Source organism: Pan paniscus, chromosome 18, assembly GCF_029289425.2.
Source record: "Pan paniscus chromosome 18, NHGRI_mPanPan1-v2.0_pri, whole genome shotgun sequence".
Lineage (NCBI taxonomy): Eukaryota > Metazoa > Chordata > Mammalia > Primates > Hominidae > Pan > Pan paniscus.
In genome coordinates, this window is record NC_073267.2 from 29552200 (window position 1) to 29573969 (window position 21770).

The following is a 21770-nucleotide window of genomic DNA, read 5'->3' on the forward strand; positions in this document are numbered from 1 at the left end:
GCACTTGATTTTATATTCTGCTATTTACTCTAAGGAAAAGAAAATAGCTTAATTCTATATAGCTTAATAACAAAGGACAATCTAAGGAAAACTGAGAATATTAGCAACTTTTGCTGCCATGTCATCTGTAAATATTTACTAATTCGATACGATTTATTGCTTGAAAGTCTCTAAACCGTCAATCTGATTGTTCATAATATAAGTTTCCAACTTCCCTCCTGTTTTCATACAGCAGCAGTTGTAAGATACATAAATGACCTCATCTGCAAGAGACATAAATCATGAAACCCTGCCTCAGAGTACTGTGATGGAGTCATCTTTTAGAGTGCTTTTTAAAAAAAAAAAAGTAGGTCATTGTAGGCTCCACTCGAGAGGACAATAACAAAGAAACACAGCTGTGTGCTACATTAACCTGTGCACACATTAACATCCCTCCTATAGTTTGATGAAAACTTGCCATTGGTGTAAAACTCACAATAACAACGACATTCCTGAATACTGCAGGATGTTCACTTGGGAAAAGTCAAATAGTAAAAACTGACACCAAGTGAGAAAAGGCGATTATAACTCCTGTACCTCCACGGACCTCTTCTCCTGTTCTTGGCTACGCAGGAGCAGCAGTCTCAGTCCCTGCACCACCTCAGACCTGCAAGCAAATAGTAAGGAAAAGGGGGCAAGAGGAGTAGAAGGGAGGACAGGAGATGGATGGGGAGAAAAGACAACAAACCTACACAAGGCACAAGCATTTTTCAAACTCAGTCACTTCCCTTAACCACCCAAGCCCTTCCAGCTACTCTCAGACTTACTGGCACACACCTACCTTTCTGTTCCTCACCAGGAGCCCCATATTCTGAAATCAAAGAGGATTACAGATGCCATGCAGCACAGCATGGTAAACAGTCAGGGCCCTTTCTTGGGGCACACCAGCTCCACACTTGGTTTCATTACCTCTCATCGAGCTCTTCTAGCCTGCTCTTCACTGTGTGGGCATTGTTATCCTTGGTGATTTTCTGCAGGAGGTAGAAAGTCTGCTGGAACATACGCAGTAAATACTCCTCAAATTCCATAGGCACACAGTTCTTGGACATGAGTTCATTGATGCAGGACATAGCCAGGACCCCCAGCCGGCCGCGCTCCTGACCCGAGACACAGTTCTGGCTGCTGCCGTTAACTGACGCCATCTTTCTGGCCCGGATGTCACAGCCAAATCGTGCAAAGTGGAAGATGGTGGTAAGGAGGGATGGGGTGATGCTGGCAGACAGAGGAATCCAACTGAAGAGATGGGCCAGGCACTCCAAAGCCAGGGAACAGATATACTCACTCTCCACATCAAGGATGGGAATTGGCTGATTCAACAGTTTGGCTGAACTGGGACTCTGCAACAGGTTACTCAGTAAGTCACCTGAAAATAAGAAAGGCTTTTAAGCTATCCAGCATCAAATCTCTTACAAATGACTTTAAGTAATTCTCCTTCAAAAAAAAATATATATGTATACATATATGTATCAGTTTAGTTACCTATGAAATAAAAAAAAATCTATATGCTCAAAGTTAAACATTAATTAGGAAATTTTAACAGTACAGCAAAAATAAGATAATTGATTATGATTCTTAGTGAGGGGGATCTGGATACAATCTTTAGTGTTTTGACTCAAATTTAGTTTTAGTGAGATTTGTACAACAGCAGTTTCCCAGGAGACATAAGTGAAGAGAAGATGGGATTATTCTCTGGCTGCAAAACCCCAAATCCACTCAAGTTTTTCTTTTCTTGCTACTGTTCCCCCAAATCATGACCTTGCTTTTGAAAAGCATGATACATGACCATTAAATAAATAAACAAATAAAAATCCCTAACACCACATACAAAGTTGGGCACCAAATGAATTAAAGACTTAAACCAAAGATAAAACTTTAAAGTTAACAGAAGAAAATATAAGAGTATTTGAAATATAAGAGAGAAAAAGACTCCTTAAAACTACCAAAAAAGAAAACCTTAACAAAAAATACTGATGAATATAACAAAATTAAGATTTTCTAATCAAGGCTGGGCGCGGTGGCTCATGCCTGTAATCCCAGCACTTTGGGAGGCCGAGGCGGGTGGATTACCTGAGGTCAGTAGTTCAAGACCAGCCTGACCAACATGGTGAAACCCTGTCTCTAGTAAAATACAAAGTTAGCCAGGCATGGTGGTGCATGCCTGTAATCCCAGCTACTTGGGAGGCTGAGGCAGGAGAATCGCTTGAACCCAGAAGGTGGAGGTTGCAGTGAGCTAAGATCACGCCATTGCACTCCAGCCTGGGCATCAAGAGCGAAACTCCATCTCAAAAAATAAAAAATAAAAATAAAAAAAGAGTTCCTAATCAATGAAAAACATTAAGGGAAAGTTACCAGGCAGACAACAGACTGTGAGAAGATATTCACAATTTCTAACATTGAAAAGGACTAAAAACTAAAATCTATTTTTAAAATGCTACACATCAGTAAACACAACAACCCCAGTACAAAAACAGGCAGTTGATATGGAGAGACAATTTTCAGAGAAAGAAACTCCAAAGCATATGAAGAGATTTCAAATTCATTAGTAATCAGAAAAAGCAAATTAAAAGGAGTCTGAAAAAATGTTGGCAAATGCCAGATGTCAAGTACAAGGAATGGATGCAGGAACCTTCACAAGGCGGTGCAGGAAGAAGGGCCATTCTGAGGAGGACCTGGCACTCTGGAGTCCTATTAAACATTCACATATCCTTTCACCTGACCATTCTCCTGGTATGCTCCCAACGCAACCCTCACACGGGTCCATGAAGGGACAGGCGTGAGGGGGAGAGCTGGAGGCAGTCTGGCCTCCTCCTTGGCGGGAGAGGATAGGGAATGCAGAGTCAGCTATCATATCACACAGTGAGCAGAAGTAGAGGACTAAGGCACAGACGGGCAACAGCTTGGAGAGACCTTAAAAAGATACAGTTAAATTAAAAGTAAGAAACAGAATGACAGTTTCACTATACCACTTACATATTAAAATACATGGACACAAAACAGTAAGTTCTTACAAGAACATGTTACCAAACAGAAGACAGAGGTTATCTACATTAAAATGGCTGTTGATTACGGGGAAGGGAGTCCACAAATTCAAAACTATTTTTAAAGGAATACTAAGATGTTCTTTTCCTTTTTCACTTTCATTATCTCCAAGTGTACAATGGAGCTTTCCAGAGGCTACATCACATGGGATATTGCAACAGATGAAATGCAGAAGCTGCCTTTCACTAAGCCACATGTTAGAGATTTGCAAAACTGTAAAACAACACCACTCTTCTCAGTGAATTTTTCTGTTTGCTTTGAAAAATATAGTTATTTTTTATTAAAGCATATTATCTGTTACTATGTAATGGGTTCATCACAGATATTTTTAAATGAATTAATGACTATTTGTACATTTTTCTCAGTTTTTCTATCAACAGATATAACTTACAAAGTGTTTTGAGGACCTCAGTAATTTTTTAAGAGTCAAGGGACCCCAACACCCAAAATTGGAGGACCACGGGGCTACTCTGTGGACCTGGACCAGTAATGTAATCAGGGAACTTGTCAGAAATACAAATCATCAGGCCCCATCCCACACCTACTGGAGTAGAGCCTGAAGGGGTTGGGGCCCAGGAATCTGTGTTCTTATAAGCACTCCAAGTGATTCTTATGCTTGCTTGATTTTTGAAAGCATTAGACTAAAGGAAATCAAACAAAATGAAACAGGGGAAAAAAAGCTATAAAATTATTTTAGAGAAGACAAAAGAAGAAAAATATTTAAAACTATAACAACAGGCCAGGAGCGGTGGCTCACACCTGTAATCCCAGCATTTCGGTAGGCTGAGGCGGGCAGATCACTTGAGCCCAGGAGTTCAAAACCAGCTTGGGCAACATAACGACACCCCGTCTCTACAAAAAATACAAAAATTAGCCAAGCATGGTGGCACATGCCTATAGGCCCAGCTACTCAGGAGGCTGAAGTGGGAGGATCACTTGAGCCCGGGGAGGTCAAGGCTGCAGTGAGCTACGATTTTACCACTGCACTCCAGCCTGGGTGACAGAGCAAGACTCTGTCTTTAAAAAAAGAAAAAAGAAAAAAAAAAAAACTATAAGAAGAAGAAAAATTTCCTGAAATTTGACATGACTCTACAACATGAAAGGGTTTATCCTGTTCCAAGAAAAAAATGATGAAGAGTGATCAATACTAAGAACGTTTAAAATGAGGAAGCAGTGTAGGCAGAAAAAGTACAGATACAAAGGAGAAAACACCTCAGTCAGACTTCTCCACAGTAACATTCACAGCATGGGGACATTCTCTCAAACATGCAAAAACTCAGGTAACTCCACAAATTCTTCTCAAGGAGGATAACAGACAAAGAAACCACACAGATAAAGAGATAAATCAAAATAAAGAATTAAGGAATGGAGAAGCTGTAGCAAAAGGACACACTGGCATCAAATTACATAGAGACTCAAGACTAAACAGACGTAGGAATTAAGAGGGTGCGCTAGCTAACTTTCCCATCTTTCACAAGGAAGAAGTCTCAAAATACATGGTCTAAAATTAAACATGGTGGCGGGGGGAGGTGATACATAAAACTGAAACATGTAGTACAAAATTGATTTTTATCATTTTTTCTTAACCATAAAGGTATCTTTTAGAAATTAGTATTTCTTGTAGAAAAAGCACTTCAAGGTCAGCAATTCCTTAAGTTTAACAATTTCTGCTACGTTTAGGTAAAACCTGGCCGGGCACAGTCGCTCACGCCTGTAATCCCAGCACTTTGGGAGGCCAAGGCGGGCAAATCACTTGAGGTCAGGAATTCGAGACAAGCCCGGCCAACATGGTGAAACCCTGTCTCTACTAAAATACAAAAATTAGCTGGGCGTGGTGGTGCGTGCCTATAATCCCAGCTACTCGGGAGGCTGGGGCAGGAGAATTGCTTGAACCCGGGAGGTGGAGGTTGCAGTAAGTAGAGATTGCACCACTGCACTCCAGCCTGGGCCACAGAGCAAGCCTCCGTCTTATAAAAAAAAAAAAAAAAAAAAAAAAATCAAGTAAAATGCTGGGTACTGTGGCTCACACCTCTAATCCTAGCACTTTGGGAGGCTGAAGCGGATAAATCACTTGAGGTCAGAAGTTCCAGACCAGCCCGGCCAAAATGGTGAAACCCCATCTCTACTAAAAATACAAAACTTAGCCGGGCATGGCAGCTGCCACCTGTAATCCCAACTACTCAGGAGGCTGAGGCAGGAGAATCGCTTGCCCCTGGGAGGCGGACGCTGCAGTGAGCCAAGATCATGCCACTGCACTCTAGCCTGGATAACAAAGTGAGACTCCATCTCAAAAAAAAAAAAAAAAAAAAAAATCAAGTAAAACTAAAATTTAAATCTTATTTAAAAATATATAATCTGATGCCATTTTTGTCTTTTTATCTGTCTTATCTCTGTGTAGAGATGTCTGGAGTGATCAAATATTATTTGATGTTCTTTCTATATAAGATACTGGGTAAATGTTTACATTTTATTTTGTACTTTACAGCGCTAGGTCTCAAATGTTTGGGTTTCAGAAGTCCTCACTCTTAAAAATTACTAAGCATCCCGAAGAGAAAGCTCTTAGGAGCGTTACTTCTATTGATATTTGCCATATTAGAAATTAAAGCTGAGAAGTGTTTAAATATTTAATTCATTTAATTACAAAGCCATCATGTTAGCATAACATTTTTAAATGAAAAAAACTGTATTTTACCCAAAAATCGTGAGAAAGGTAGTACAGTTTTTCTGTTTTTGAAATCTCTTTAGTGGCTGGTTTAAAAGATAACTAGACTCTCCCAACTGCTTCTGCCTTCACTCTTTTGCAATAGATTGTTTTCACTGAAGTATGTGAAGAAAATGCAACTCCACACAGATATGCAACTACAAATGAACAAAGGGCTTTAGTGGCCTTTTCAAATAACTGTGTCTATTCTATCATATTAGATTAAAGTCTGATGAATAGTCATTTCTGAAGGTTTAACTGCAATGTGGAATCTGGAATTAACTTTTTTATTCATATACTCATGAGAGAATGGGAATAAAAATGACAAACAATGTCTTAGTACTTTTATGAACACATACCTGGCCTTTGGGACTCCCTAAAAGGGTTTGGGGGACTTACAGGGGTCCCCAGACTTATTGAGAGCTGAGGTCTTATACTAACGCTGGATGAACATGAACAAGTTGGCTAGCCTTTCTCAGCCTCAACCTCCTCCGCCATTATAATGAGGATTTTGTGAATTCATTAATGAAGGGTTTAAGTTCTATTCTTAAAAGTGGACTTATCAAGTTGATTTATGAGGAGCCAAAAAAAAGAAAAGTAGATTTAAAAGCTGTCCCTAGTATGTGGCTCAGAAGACTTTTTCCAGAATGGATGCTAAAAGGAAAAAAAAACAAAATATCTATAATAATACTTACGGTAAAAAGCAGTAACAGCCACCATCTGCTGTGTGACTACTTGCTTGGCCCTATACTGAAAACTATATATGCATATTCTCATTTAATATTCACAACTCTAAGGTGGGCATTATTACCCATATTTACAGACCATTAAAATAACTAAGGCACAGACAGACCAAGTGTTTCCCCAAGTCCCTCTGCTAGCATAAGGTAGAAATGAAACCAAACCAGGGTCTGGCCTCAAAACCAATGTTTCCTTCCAAAAAGCAAGTTAACTGGAAAGATTATGCAACCAGGAAAAATGAGCAATACGAAAGCTAATATTTAAATACAGAAAAATATTCCTAATTGTTCTCCTCTGTATTAAAGTGAAAAAATAAATATGGAAAAATATGTATGGCCTAAAATCATATGTAAAATAATAGCATGTGTATACCATGATTACAAGCATAGAAAGACAAATATGTGAAGACAAAGACTGAACAAGATTATGCAAAGGCGAAAACTGTTTAGGTGGATATGAATGATCTGCGATTACTTTTGTCCTCAAAAGAAAGAAAATAGCAGGACCATGGTCATGGAAGTCAGCATCTGCTAAGGAGTGTACCACAACTCATTTGCCTAAAAAGGTTGGGGTGAGGGAAAGAACCTGTTAAGGCTATTTCTCCATAAAAACGATTTTACTCAAATTTAAATGTTTCAAGGTATTTTAGTGGATGACGGAAGTGTTTTTCAAAAATTACACCGTAATCAAAGTGGAAGGAATCACCGCAAAACAGATTCTGCTTCATGCAGCAGCACTTCCAATGCAAACCTAAGAGAGCTTTATCAAGTTCTCTATGGAAGAGGGTAGCTTGATTACAAAACCTGTGACCCTGGCAGCGATATGCACCAATGCCCACAGAGCTGTGTAGACAACTCTGGTGCATTTACTGACTTAGAAGGAATGAAGACATGGTTGGCATATTTGTAATTTTTTTTTTTTGGAGACGGGGTCTTGCTCTGTCGCCCAGGCTGGAGTACAGTGGTGCAATCATGGCTCACTGCAGCCTCAACCTCCTGGACTCAAGCGATTCTCCCACTTCAACCCTCCCAAGTAGCTGGGACTACAGGCAGGAGCCATCATGCCCAGATATATATATATTAGAGATGGGGTCTCACTATGTTGCCAACACAGGTCTCAAATTCCTAAGCTCACGTGATCCTCTCACCTCAGCCCCCCAAAGTGCTGGGATTTACAGGCCTAAGCCACCATGCCCAGCCCTGTAATAAACTTTCGTGCAAAGCTTTTTAATTATTGAAACTTCATGTTTTTCCTATCAGTTGTATATTTACTAACTTAAGAGTTTCCCAACCTCAGCACTACTGGCATCTGGGGCTAGATCATTCTTTGGTCCGCTGTGTACCACGGGGTGTTTAGCAGCATCCCTGGCCTCCACTCACTAGATGCCAATAGCACTTCTCCAGTCGCGTTAACCTAAATTTCTCCAGACACTGACAAATATCCCCTGCAGGACAAACCACAGCTCTAACTGCAGCCTTGGCCAGTAAAATGGGGGAAAACTCTATTCAAGGAGCCCCTGGAGGAGAAAATAAGATCACAGGAGTTGTAAGTGACCCTCCCAAGTCCCACCTTTCTATAGGTAGTATACAAGGAATACATGAAAAGATTTGCATGAAGATATGCAATCTGTTAAGAGTCTGGGAGGAAACAGAAGTACTGGCCTCAATTCACGCTCTCTAATACATCCTCACCCTGAAGAACTTTTCATCATCACGCATGTACAGATCTATATTTGAAACTATATATCATGTGCATGAGAAAGATATGGTCCCTTAATTTTACTGCAGAGCAATCAAAGCTAACTCAGAATTGCTGTAGTCACATAATCTCATTCTGTGCACTTTTTTCCCCATTGGTCCAGGCAAAGAGAAGTGAAGATGAGAGGAGATGAAGGAAGATGAGGCTGCTCAAGTGCAGCAGGAAGGAACAGCCTCAGCAGGCGGGGGGGGCAATGTCCACATCTTCCCTCATTTATCCTCAGAGGAAGCTATTCCTTTTTTAAAGTCAAGGACATCAGCGGTCAGAGAAGGTGAAGGATCCACTCAAGGTCACAGAGTAAGTGGCAGGGCCAAGACTCCAAACCAGGGGAAGAAGGAAGTGGACAGAATTGGTGAGAACGACCAAGAAAGCAAAGCTAGGACAATGACCGTGCACCTAGATTTGGAATTCTAGGGTTCTGGTAGGGGTTCATGTCCCCACTCTGCTCACTGGCGATGCAACCCCTGGCAAGCTTCCTTGTTTGTAAGCAAGAGACAGACTAGTCTGATCTCGTGAGGTGAGTGATCACTATTGCAGCCAGTTTAGGAGTTAAGGTAACAATTTGGGGGAACTATGCTGAGAAATAAACCACACACACGCCTTCAAACTTTTTTCTACATCCAGACTATTAAAGGAGTTGTTGCAGGAACTAGTCCCTGGGCTTTGTTCTTTAAAAGTAATAAGACAGAAAATTACATTAAAAGAAAGTATATGGGGGAAAAAACCCCACAAGCCTCAGGGGGCTACTAAACCTAAGACGCAGGGCAGGAGAGCCCCACAGGGGCTGAGCTAAGGAATTCATTTGGTTGCTTCACTGGGCCCTACAGTTTCTCAGAACAAATTTTCTCTAGAAAACTGATACGGTCAAGGAAGCAAAACAATTTTCTGGAAGTTTTACTGCTTAACTTGGCATCTTAAGCGCACAAAGACAGTTGAACAAAAGCATCAAAATGAATGGTGATTGCATCATCAGCACTGTCCAAATAGTGGGGCAAGATCTAATGACTTCATTTACATTACCATAAAAAGAAAGAAAAATACTGTAACAAATGAACATGCAATTTTTTTTAAAGGGGAAGTATACCAGCTTAAAAGCTTACATAACTCCCTAAGTGCCCCCACAGTCTCAATTTATTTTGTTATTTCTCAAATACTAAAATCCAACACTTCAAAAAATTTTAAGAGGCAATTCTCAAGAAGTAGGCACCACATTTTAGGTTTTGTTACAAGCAAATGTCAAGTTAGTTCATATTTTATTCCGCTTAGCCGCATAAAACCTAGGCAACACATGGAAGAAGTAAGCACATATCTCTGGTTTGTATTATCTGACATTCCCCAACATGGCCCTGAGGAAAACAGAGCCTATCAAAGTATAAACTGAGTTAGCTCAGAACCTGTTTGGATGAAGCCAAGAGAAACACAAACAAGCATTTCTTCTACAGTAAACTGCTGTTGCTAATAAACCATGCTAGCGAGTATTCAACTGTCTAAAACAAATCTAACTCAAAAGAACTAATCTTGGCTGGGTATGGTGGCTCACACCTGTAATCCCAGAAATCTGAAAGGCTGAGGCGGGTGGATAGCTTAAGCTCAGGAGTTCAAGATCAGCCTGGGCAACATGGCGAAACCCCGTCTCTACAAAAAATACAAAAATTAGCCAGGCATGTTGGTGCACATCTATGGTCCCAGCTACCTGGGAGGCTGAAATGGGAGGATTGCTGGAGCCCAGGAAGTCGAGGCTGCAGTGAATTGTGATCACACCACTGCACTCCAGTCTGGGTGACAGAAGGAGACCTTGTCTCGAAAAAAAGAATTAATATTTGCAAACAGAATTTAAACAAAAAAATAAACTTAACTGTGGATACTCCAAGACATTCGTTCACTCATAAAATCAAATCTCTGAATCATTTCCAAATGTTTCTTTAATCTCCAGATACTGCAACATATAAATCTGCTGAGCCACCTCAAATATCTACCTAAAGAATAAAGGTTTGCCACCAAATACAAAGTTCCATTTCCTATGAGCTTATAATGCACTCTAGAACTCTATAATTGTTTGTAATCTAAGCAGTATGACAAATGGCTCTCTAATAATTTTTAATCCAAGTAAGATAATGAAAATTTGTAATAATTAGTGCACTATGAGTACTCCCCAAAACTTCCAGATAGATTTTTCAATTCTAGAGTAACTCTGTAAGAATTTCAGCTTCCACATACTAACAGGCTACATAAAACAGCTTGGGCTTAGAGATGTCTGACTTCCACAGCCTATCTCCTTGAAATAAAGGAGAAGATGTGGAAATATTTCTCATTAGCCACATCAACCTTTACAGTAGAGGAAGCTATATGTGCCAATTCACAGGATGTACTCTGCTGGAAAAGCATTTGTGATCATTTAGTGTAAACAGCAGCATTTAGAAACTAAAAGTTCCTGTTCAGATGCAATTTCCTCTTTCCATCCATCCTTGAAAGTAGTCATCTTTAGAAGAACTACACTCTGAATTTTGAAGCAGATATTAACATAACTGTGGACAATAACTAGCAACCAGTAAACTATTTAATAGCCTCTGCAAATATGCCCCGCTTTACCAAATGACTCTTAACCAATGTTGATTCAATGCTAACTACTGCATAGTCTCCACTATGCAGGCAGAGAGGTCTCCACTATGCAGGCAGAGAGGTCTCCACTCTGCCTTGGCCAACATGAATCCAGTGAGGAAGAAAGCACTCAATATTCCTGTTCCTATGTCCTCTCCTGCAGGCTGCTGCCCACCTCCTGCCACCCCTACAGAAGGACAAGCAGACGTTTCAAGCCCAAAGGCTCCTAACAATCTCAGCACAAGCACATAACCATGACATTCAGGAAAAATAAAAAAATGAGGGAAACAACCTAGGACTATTTTTTTAATGTAATTTTTAAAAACAGGGATAGAGTCTCACTATGTTGCCCAGGCTGGTCTCAAACTCTTGGCCTCTAGTGATCCTCCCACCTCAGCCTCCTCAGTACTGAGGACTACAGTTGCAAATCACCACACCTGGCCCCCAATACATTTAAAAAGAAGAATGCCTTGGCTGGCAGGCAGACCATACCACTTTCTCCTGAGGTCGGGGATGGTGGTGGAGTGGCAGCAGTAACACTGTGTTTGTCCCAGACAGTCTCCAAGATACCTACCAAGAAAGGAGAAACAGAGTTATAAGAGAAATAATGTCCAGCATATAAAAATCATATTTAGAGAAAGTTTCTTGATACCTCTGATCAAACATGAGTACTTGAACATCCCTTTCTTGACCATGTCCTCCTCCAGCTAGCGGCTGTGCCTCTCGACTTCACAGCTATCTTCTGGCTCTCCACTGCTTCACTGTGGCCTTGTGGTGTGGCCTCTCCCCACTGTTGCCTCCAGCACTGCTCTTTGCCAGAGTCACCTGGTTGCTGCAGGCACTCACTGGTCACTTAATCCCCATCCTCCATGACCACACTGTGGCATTACAGGCCATTGCCTAAACCCTTCTCTGAGCTGGTAGCACCACTCTTTCCTGGCTTTTCTCTGGTTTCTTTGAACTCAATTCTATCCCTTTCACTATTACTTCCATCCTCTGCCCATGAGTCACTTAAACACACGTTTCCCCAGGTTCCCTGACTGACCTGCTTCTCCTCTCATTTCACTCTCACTGCTAGAGTGACTCATCCACTGCTATGGCTTCAATATATTCTGAAGCCTCTCAAGTCTCCTGTTCTTGGCCCAAACTCACCTTGACTATATACACCAAGCTCTGCCTCACATGATGGGGGCTTCAGAAACAAGGCAAGGCAGTAACAGACCTGCATGTCCACCTGCTTCCTGGACAATGCTACGTGCATATCCCAAACTCAACTTTTCGTTCCCCACAAACCTGCCACCAATCCTTTTTCGTTCCTCATGCAGGAAACAGGCTGGAAATCCTGGCTTCTGCTGGCCTCATCTAGCCTCACCTGACCCAGGCTTCAGCTCACCCGACAGACACGGCCTTGCTATGCTCAACTGTCTGCTGTTCCTTCTACATGTGTCCCTCTCAACCTCTAACCTGCTCTCCTCCTCCCAATTTCAACATCACCTTTCCACCAGACTAAATGCCACCTGTCTGTCGCTCAAAATTCCATTCAGCTGTCACCTCCTTCAGGAATTCCTGCACATAAAACATACCTCTATTTAGCTCTTAAAACATCTTTAACTGTTTACTTGTCTCTCCCCACTCAAGTGTAAATTACCTGAGGGTGGGAACTGTGTTTTCTTCCTCTTTTACCCATACAGAACCCGGAACATAAGGTGATCACAAAGGCTTTTGAAAATATCTTATTCTCAAATTTTTCATATTAAAACCTGAATAAATCTTGAAAGCATTATGTTAAGTGAAAAAGCCAGACACAAAAGATCACATATTGTATGCTTCCATTTTTATGAGAATTCCAAAAAAGGCAAATCCATAGAGACAGACTAAGTAGATTAGTGAATGCCAGGGACTGGGGGAGAGGAGAATGGGGCGGGGTGGGGGAGGGTACTGCTAATGGGTATGAGGCTTCTTTTTACAGTGATGACAATGTTCTGGAATTAGATAGCGGTGAAGGTTGCACAACCTCAAGAATATACTAAAAGCCAGTCAATATTGCACTTTAAAATGGTGAGTTTTATCTCAATTTTTAAAATATTTAATATACTGCTGGGCACTGTAGGACACAGAGGTATAAAACATGGTCCCTAACATTAGAAATTTAACATTTAGTTGGGGTGTCAAAAAATGTGCTTTGAGACCAGGCACAGTGGCTCATGCCTGTAATTTCAGCACTTTGGGAGGCTAAGGCAGGAGGATCACTTGAGCCTAAGAGTTAGAGACTAGCCTGGGCAATACAGGGACTCTATGTCTAGAAAAAATACAAAAATTAGCCAGGCGTGGTGCCGCATGCCTGTAGTCCCAGCTTCTGGGGAGGCTGAGGTGGAAGGATCGCTTAGGCCCCAAAATCTGAGGCTGCAGTAAGCTGTGTTCACATCACCGCACTCCAGCCTGAGCAACAAAGAGACATCCTGTCTCAAAAAAAGGAAAAAGAAAAAAAAAGTGCTTTGAATGAATAAATACTCTGAAGGTTTAGGTTTACCCCTGGGTTTTAGGGAAGGATGGGGGGGCAAATGCCAAGTTCTTTTTCTTTTTCTTTTTCTTTTTTTTTTAAAGAGACAGGGTCTCACTCTGTCACCCAGGCTGGAGTGCAGTGGTACGATCATAGCTCACTGCAGCCTCAAACTCCTGAGCTCAAGCAATTCTCCTTCTTTAGCCTCCTGAGTAGCTGGGACTACAGGCATGCATCATCACACCCAGCTAACTTTTTTGTTTTGTTTTGTTTTTTCCAGAAATGGGGGTCTCAATATGTTGCCTAGTCTGGTCTCAAACTCCTGGGCTCAAGTGATCCTCCCACCTCAGCCTCCCAAAGCACTGGGATTACAGGTGTGAGCCATTGCACTAACCCAAGTTTACTTTTTTAAATCAATGGTTCTTTCAGCCAACTTTAAGTGCCCACCACATGCCAAGCACTAAACTGGAGATATAAAGAAAGTTCCTAGACATCCAAGAAGAAGCCTGGATAAAGGAGTTAGAGATAAAAACTTCTTTTCACTACAAGATTCCCTCAAGTAGCAAGCCCAGGCTCCCGGCACCCCCAGGGCCTCACGGCCAGGCATTGCATACATGTCTCCCTAGCAAACAGGTATCACAGCAGCACAGAGCAGCCACCCCAGTCACCCAGGGTACTCCCCTCTCCTCCTACCTTCCTGTCTCATGTTGTGGTTTGCTTTCTGTTTATTCTTACCCTTTACACCTTGTCATGAGGCTCTCATCAAACAGAAAAGACAAAATGCTACATACAACTACAACCTAGTGCACAAGGGGCTGGCTCCACACCATGTCTCACTTCCTTACCCAGAACAGGAAATTTTCATATCCTCCTACTCCAACTTCTCCTGATCTTCAATTCAAATTATTTTAAATAGAGTGCTTGCCACCCACCTAACTTACCATGCAGTGATCGGCACTGTAGGTATACTCCTATGACCTGGACTCTACCTCACTGATCACAGTTACAGTGAAGACCACTTCGTGAAAGACTACGAGGAAATAAGGTACAAATCTATTTTGTAGTCCTACTGTGTGCTAGACCCTGGGCTATAGGTGTTGGGAACGCAGCTTCCCATTTTCATGCTATCTCAGAAACAGCGCAAACAACTGCTCAAAGCTGCTGAGTGCCAAGGCCTGAACTCTGGGTGCCTGCGGGCAGGCCTCTATCTCTGGGCACTACCATACTGCTCACCTGTCAGTAGCCCAAGCACTGTCTGCACCTGGTCCAGTAGCAGCTTCCGCAACTCCTCCTTCCGAGCCACACTGAGGTCCTCACGGGGACAAGCCAGCTCTTCTGAAGTTGTCTTCAACATGATCAGCCCAAGGGGGGTTGTCACAGGGGACTGGATCAACTGCCAGGAAAAAGCATGTTCTGAGCAGAGTGTTGGACTAATAAAGTACAAAGAGGACTCAGTAGCATTAAAGCTGTGAAGCATCTGTGTGTGTTTAATCTTACATGAACATAAATCAACACTTCAGAAACAACACTTAGAGGCCAGGTGCAATGGCTCACGCCTGTAATCCCAGCACTTTGGGTGGCTGAGACGGGCGGATCACCTGAGGTCAGGAGTTAGAGACCAGCCTGACCAACATGGAGAAATCCCGTCTCTACTAAAAATACAAAATTAGCCGGGTGTGGTGGTGCATGCCTACAATCCCAGCTACTTGGGAGGCTGAGGCAGGGGAATCGCTTGAACCCAGGAGGTGGAGGTTGTGGTGAGCCGAGATCGTGCCATTGCATTCCAGCCTGGGCAACAAGAGCAAAACTCTGTATCAAAAATAAAAAAAAAAGAAACATCACTTAGAGAATATTTAGGTAGCTCTTTTTAACCATTCAAAATACATTCTCATCATATTTTATGGACAAAATTCTAATACCATGAACTTAAAAACAGCTAGAAAACAATGGTCTTTTATACCTAACATGACAATTTTTATACATGTCCAGATTCCTAACACAGCCTTTGTTACTTTGTCTAGTAACCAAGTTTTGTGTGTGTATGTACATAAATTATATCTGTATTAGTGATTAAGATGTGTAAATCAATTTGTGATGTCTTTTCAATATGCATGTTGTTAAATCAACTTTACACTTCTAAACTTTGCATGCTTCAGAAAAGTTCATGATTAAATATAGCAGAGCAACACCACACATACATGTCATTAAACTAAGATTAGTTAGGATTTTGCAAATACCTATGTAGCAAATCAAGTTGCTTTTTCTATCACGTGTAATAGTCTCTCTACCATAAGAAAGTTTAACTAAACAAGACAAAAAAAGTATGCCTTCAACAGCAAAGCACTACTTACATCTTCCTAATCATTTTTACAAAATTCAAAGCATTACTATTACACTTATTTTTTAATTTCCAGAAATGATAAAAGTAAACAAGTTGCCACTAAAATTATCTGTTGAGTTAATTGCTACAATCTATAAAAGAGCAGACAATTTGAAAAGCACTTCAAGTTTTTCCTTAATCTTAAATTTAAATGTAGTTAATTCCCTGACACACTTTTTTTTTTTTTTTTTTTTTTTTTTTTACTTACTCAAGCTAAAAAAATATATAAACTTTAGGGAAGAGGAGAACACTCAGGAACTGCACCTATACACTTTATATTCTTCACTTCAAGAAATACAGGGTACAGGCTGGGCGTGGTGGCTCATGCCTGTAATCCCAGCACTTTGGGAGGCCAAGGTGGGCAGATCACTTGAGGTCAGCAGTTCGAGACCAACCTGGCCAACATGGTGAAACTCCGTCTCTACTAAAAATACAAAAATTAGCTGGGTGTGGTGGCAGGCGCCTATAGTCCCAGCTACTCAGGAGGCTGAGGCAGGAGGATCACTTGAACCCAGGAGGCAAAGGTTGCAGTGAGCCAAGATCACCCCACTGTATTCCAGCCTGGGCAAGAGAGCAAGACTCTGTCTCAAAAAAAAAAAGAAAGAAAGAAAGAAAGAAATACAGGGTACATTCCTTTCCCTTAGAAATAACTCTCCCTATCACAAAGCAAGGAAAAGCTCACCCCTAAAGAACAGGACAAGTACTCAATAATGGGAACTTAAGGTAAATTCAAGTGTCTTCAGAAGCAGCACTAGGTAACCAGCAGCAATGAATGATGTGTTTAAAATGCTCTCTATAAATTCAGGTCTCTTGAACACTAAAACTTTGTATATTCTCCACAATTTTTATCTTCGTTTTCTACAAATTGGGCCTATTTCTAACACTGACTTAAATTCAGATCATGCAGTGTAGGGAGGACAGGAAATTTCTCTTCACACAATGAAATAGAACTGATCCTTGGTAAGCATCTCCTTCCATTTGGAGACCTTTGGCTTATCAGTCTATATTCTAAAAGATTCCCATTACTTCCTCCTTTTCCTTTCTTTCTCCTCTACCTCTTTTGTCTCTATTTTCCCCTCCAGGCTGCATCCTTACTCTCTCAGCTGGAAATGACTTGTAATGCCAAATATCCCATTTGGCAATATACACCCTCCTATAAATATGAAATGCTGTGCTTCCCAGATATAAAAATCCCCTATGATATGGAAAATCTATCTGCAAGCTCTCCTTCCTCTCACCATTTAGGGGAAGGGGAGAAGGTCAGGCAAGAAGCCAGATGAAAAAAGAAAGCTATTCTTTACTTGAAAAAGAGTTGGATAAAATGTGTAATTTTTCCTCTCATTAGCTTTGTACCCAGGAAGCTTTTTATTAAAATAGTGTCTCCCTTTACCATCTTCACATCTATAATTTAAGCCTGTAACATAGGTAATCTCTGCAATTTAACAGACAATAAGCTCCTGCAGGTTGAAGAACAAGTTCAGGTTTCTAGCGTGAACTTCTGAAAAGGTTCCATTGTTTTTATTACACGACCCAACAGAAGAAACAGCAATTCTCTCCTATGCTGCTTGCCCCTTAAGTCTCTAGCCCCAGGTACAATGTGACCACAGGTTCTGCTCAACAGACTTCAGGAATTTGAAGAACAGGTTCTAGAACCATTAGTGTTATGTGTGTGCTGACGTATATGCAGGCAGGTGGGAAGGAAAGCGGTCGGTTTCAATTTCGATTACTTCTCCAGGAGCCTAGAAAGGGTATAAGCAACCCACCGCACGTAAGGCTGGGTTACCAAATCAACTCCTCTCTATCTGGTTATGGTGGTCACCACAATTATAACAAAAACTGCATAGATACCACCCAACAAACTGTCACAGCGTTTAAAAAAAACAAAACCATGCACCCCAGACTGCAAACACAACATGAGCCAAAAAAAAAACCCTTGAGATGATTTACTCAAAGGATCAAGTGATGGTGAAATGGATTCCAGAACCAGTTTGGCATTATTTACCAATACCTGAAGAAAATGTTTACAGTTAGCCCTCCATATCCATGAGTTCTGTATCCAAGGGTTCAAACAACCACAGATAGAACATAATCAGGAAAAAGAAGAAAAAATGGCTGCATCTGTAGTAAACATGTATAGTTTTTTCTTGTCATTATTTCCTAAACAATACAGTATAACAACTATTTACAGAGCACTTACCTTCTATTAGGTATTAGAAGTAATCCAGAGATGGTCTAACCTACACAAAAGGATGTGCACAGGTTACATGCAAACTATGCCTTTTTATATCAGGGACTTCGACATCCATGAATTGTGGTATCCAAGGAGGTCCTGGAACCAATCCCCCACAGATACAGAGGGATAACTCCACTATATTATCAGAAATGTCAGCAATTGGGCACTGATCCTTGAGTACTGATCATTCTTGACAAGGCTTATATGCCATTGTCTAGTTCACAAGAATAAATAAGAAGCAGGACATAACATAACTGGAAAGGATTTCAAAGATCACTTAGTCCAACCCTCTCATTTTACAAAGAAAGAAAGGGAAGCTTACATAAGTGGCAGGAGGTGCTAAAATCAAAGGGGACTTTAGGCTAGGGGCAGTAGCTCACGCCTATAATCCTAGCACTTTGAGAGGCCACGGCAGGAAAATCACTTGAGGCCAAGAAGTCAAGACCAGCCTAGGCAACATAGTGAGACTCTATCTCTATTTATTAAAATAAAAGAAAAGAAAAAGAAGACTTTACACCAAGTTGGGTGCAGAACCCAAACCTGCTGCCTCACAGTCTGGCTCCTTCTACTATATGATGTTTCAAAGTCACGAAAGCTACATGAGGTTAAAGGAGTCAATACTGAAGGGGTTGAAAGCGGGAGGTGGTGGAGAACAGTGGACAAATAGCCTTTTTAAACCTCCAGAAGCCCTTCACCTAAAAGTGCTCTCTTCCAAATCCATCTTTTGTTACAAATAATTATACTTCAAATGTAGCCAGGAAACGTTCTGTTCTTCATCAAAGGGACCAATCCCAGCGGTGGAACTGTGGCTCCACCTTACCTGCTATCATCAGGCCTGTGACTCTCCGTCTCAAGGTCCCTCTCTTCTTGTCACAGGACGCACCACTAACCAACCCAGGAATAGGTTCACTTAGACTCCCAACCCTCTTGGTCTTTCCTGTCTCCAGTGGGCTTCCCTGACGCCCACTTAAGAGAGCCTTGGAGAGGGTTACCATAACCGTCCTCAACTTGGATTGAAGGCAAGTGTATTGGACAGAACGCCAGGGAAGTGTCTCCCACCTCGTGTCCCCCCAGTCCAGGCCTACTGGCCTGCTTGCCATTCCTCAGGTCCTGTGCACTTCCTATTCTCTCTGCCCAAAATACTGTTCCCCTAGAGACCCACGTGGTGCACCCCATCACCCCCACTCAGGTTTCTGCTCAAATATCTGTCCCCAGAAAAGCCTTCTACGAGCATCTCATCTAAACACAACCCCCGCTAGTTTCTTTCCCCTTCCCTGGATTGAGTTCTCATCATACTTATAAATACCTCCAAGTGTGTACCTGTTTATTGTTTGTTGATGCCCCCATCCCCGCCCTGAGATCATAAATTCCAGGAAGGCAGGGACTTGGTCTTTGTTCATTACTATAACCCCTCATGTGCTTAGTGTTCAACAAATAGTTTACTTGAATAAAGGCATGAATCTCCTTTGCAGTAACAACCCAATAAATCTCTAGATAAATGAAGCACTGTACAAAACAAAACTAAATGAAGAATTTTTGTGCCCCTTTGAGAGACAATCTGAGAGAAGCACTTTGGATGCTGAATTCTGTTTGAATTGCTGCATCATTAAAATGGTTTGTATGAAGAGCAGGCAGAACATTAGAAAATGATATTGTTCTGGAAAATCCTACAGTCACTGAGACTATAAACAATTTTCAAAGAACTTTATTTCTATAAACTGTATATAATACCCACTTCCTGCATACCCAAGACTAGCTCAATACATGAAAATGTTTCCAACTTGATCACAGGATTCAAATGAGCAACAGCATCTCCCTCATAGCTTTTAGGTCCCAGTTACTCCCTTCTGACTTCCAAATCCTGATCCCAGATCCACACTTCCTAATGTCTCATTAGTTATTACAAAGAAGGAACACACAAATTTTAAATGCATTTTCTATCAAACTGAATTCACCATCTTCTGCCCAAATTCATTCCCCTTCTTTCAACCCTGGCCTGAAAAATCTATCTGAGCCAGAAAACTGGAAGTCATTCTAGATTCCTCCCCTCTCTCCCCTCTCACCTATTGTCACTGGCCTCCTGCCCCCATCCCCTGGGTGCCTCACCTCCACCCACCAGGTCGTCTCCTTTTGGCTCAGATCCTCTACACCCTGCCTCTTTCCCTCTCACCTCGCCCCTCTGCAATCCAGACCCCAGCTAGCCATCATTCCACCATAAGCATGTAGCCATGTTTTCTCCCTCCTCAAAACTTTTCATTAGCTCCCTAGGAAAAACTACAAATTGCACAATGGAACCCCCCAACCCTTCCTGGCCTGGCCTCTGCCCATCAATCTAGCCCCTTACTCTGCCACTTCACCATCTCACATCTCAGCCCAACAACACCAAGTCTACATGCTATGCCACCACAGCACTCTGCATATACTTCCACAATAATTACCATATTGTTGAGTAATTACTGTTTGCACAGCTATTTCCCCCACTAAACGCCGAAACTACTGAAAGCCTCACCCTTGTACCCCCAACACCTAGTACAGCACCTAACAGGCTTTCAAATACTGGCTGAACAAACTGCACAAGAGGTTAACAAAGAGATTAGGTTTTTCTCCCCCACTTTCTCCACCGCACAAAGATACAATATGTCTTATAAATATAAAGTTAAGTGAATGCGATAATCAGTCCTACAATAACCTCACTACTGCAGTTCCAAACTGCTAATCTTAAAAGTCCTCTTCAGGACAAGGAAATAATCACTTCAACAAACAAACTATTCACAAGATAAAGTTTCCTTAGGCATATCCTTACCTGTAAAATGTTAGTAAAAAAGTCGTGGTAGAACATGGGCCAATCCTGACGTCCAATATCAACAATAACTTTGCAGAGCTTGTTCCGGATAAAGTAAGGTAAGGTTTTATGGTGAGCCAAAAGGAGTTTGGGCAGGCAGCTACGGATTTCCATCTTATCCTGAGATGGGACCCCAAGCCACATTTTATTGATCAGATTCTGAAAAACAAATATACATCTTTTAAGTTAACAACCTATACACAAAAATAACTGCTTTTCATCCCACAGGTAGCTATTATCACTTCAATAAACAAGAATCCCTCTTTAAATAAAGGTTTGGGGCAATATGGCAATAAGAATAATAAAAGTATTCAAATCTTAGGACACAACAGTCCCATTCCTAGGAAGAACTGCCAAATAACAAAAACAAAAAGCTGTATGTGCAAAAACTTTTTTACACCACTGTCTCTAATGGCCACCAAAATATAATGACAGAAGCAACTTCAATGTTCAAAAACAGGAGAATGCCTTGGTGAATAGTGTCATAACCACATGTGGGGATATAAAATAAAGTGGGGAAAAGTAGAATACAAAATAGCATGGGCAATATGATTACAATTAGATTTTTTTTTTTTTTTGAGACGGAGTCTCACTCTGTCACCCAGGCTGGAGTGCAGTGGTGCAATCTCAGCTCACTGCAAGCTCCGCCTCCCGGGTTCATGCCATTCTCCTACCACAGCCTCCAGAGTAGCTGGGACTACAGGCGCCCGCCACCGCGCCCGGCTAATTTTTTTTTTTTTTTTTTTGCATTTTTAGTAGAGACGGGGTTTCACCTTATTAGCCAGGATGGTCTCCATCTCCTGACCTCATTGATCCACCCGCCTCGGCCTCCCAAAGTGCTGGGATTACAGGCATGAGCCACCGCGCCCGGCCTACAGTTAGGCTTTTTAAAGGGGGGCACAGAAGACAAGGATTGGAAGAGAGGTGATAAATAAAACT

At 41.5% G+C, this 21770-nt stretch overlaps 1 protein-coding gene across 5 annotated transcripts in view; it reads right to left on the reverse strand.

Annotated features, from left to right (window-relative positions):
- XPO6 (exportin 6) overlaps positions 1-21770 on the reverse strand; it is a 113969-nt gene that overhangs the window by 57146 nt on the left and 35053 nt on the right. For all 5 annotated transcript variants that reach the window (XM_003807768.6, XM_008959908.4, XM_063597959.1 and 2 more), the window contains 4 exons: positions 20793-20990; positions 14610-14769; positions 11369-11446; positions 949-1402 (listed from right to left, as the gene is read on the reverse strand). In XM_003807768.6, the coding sequence (XP_003807816.1) occupies positions 949-1402; positions 11369-11446; positions 14610-14769; positions 20793-20990 (890 nt within the window). The remainder of the gene's footprint in view (positions 1-948; positions 1403-11368; positions 11447-14609; positions 14770-20792; positions 20991-21770) is intronic.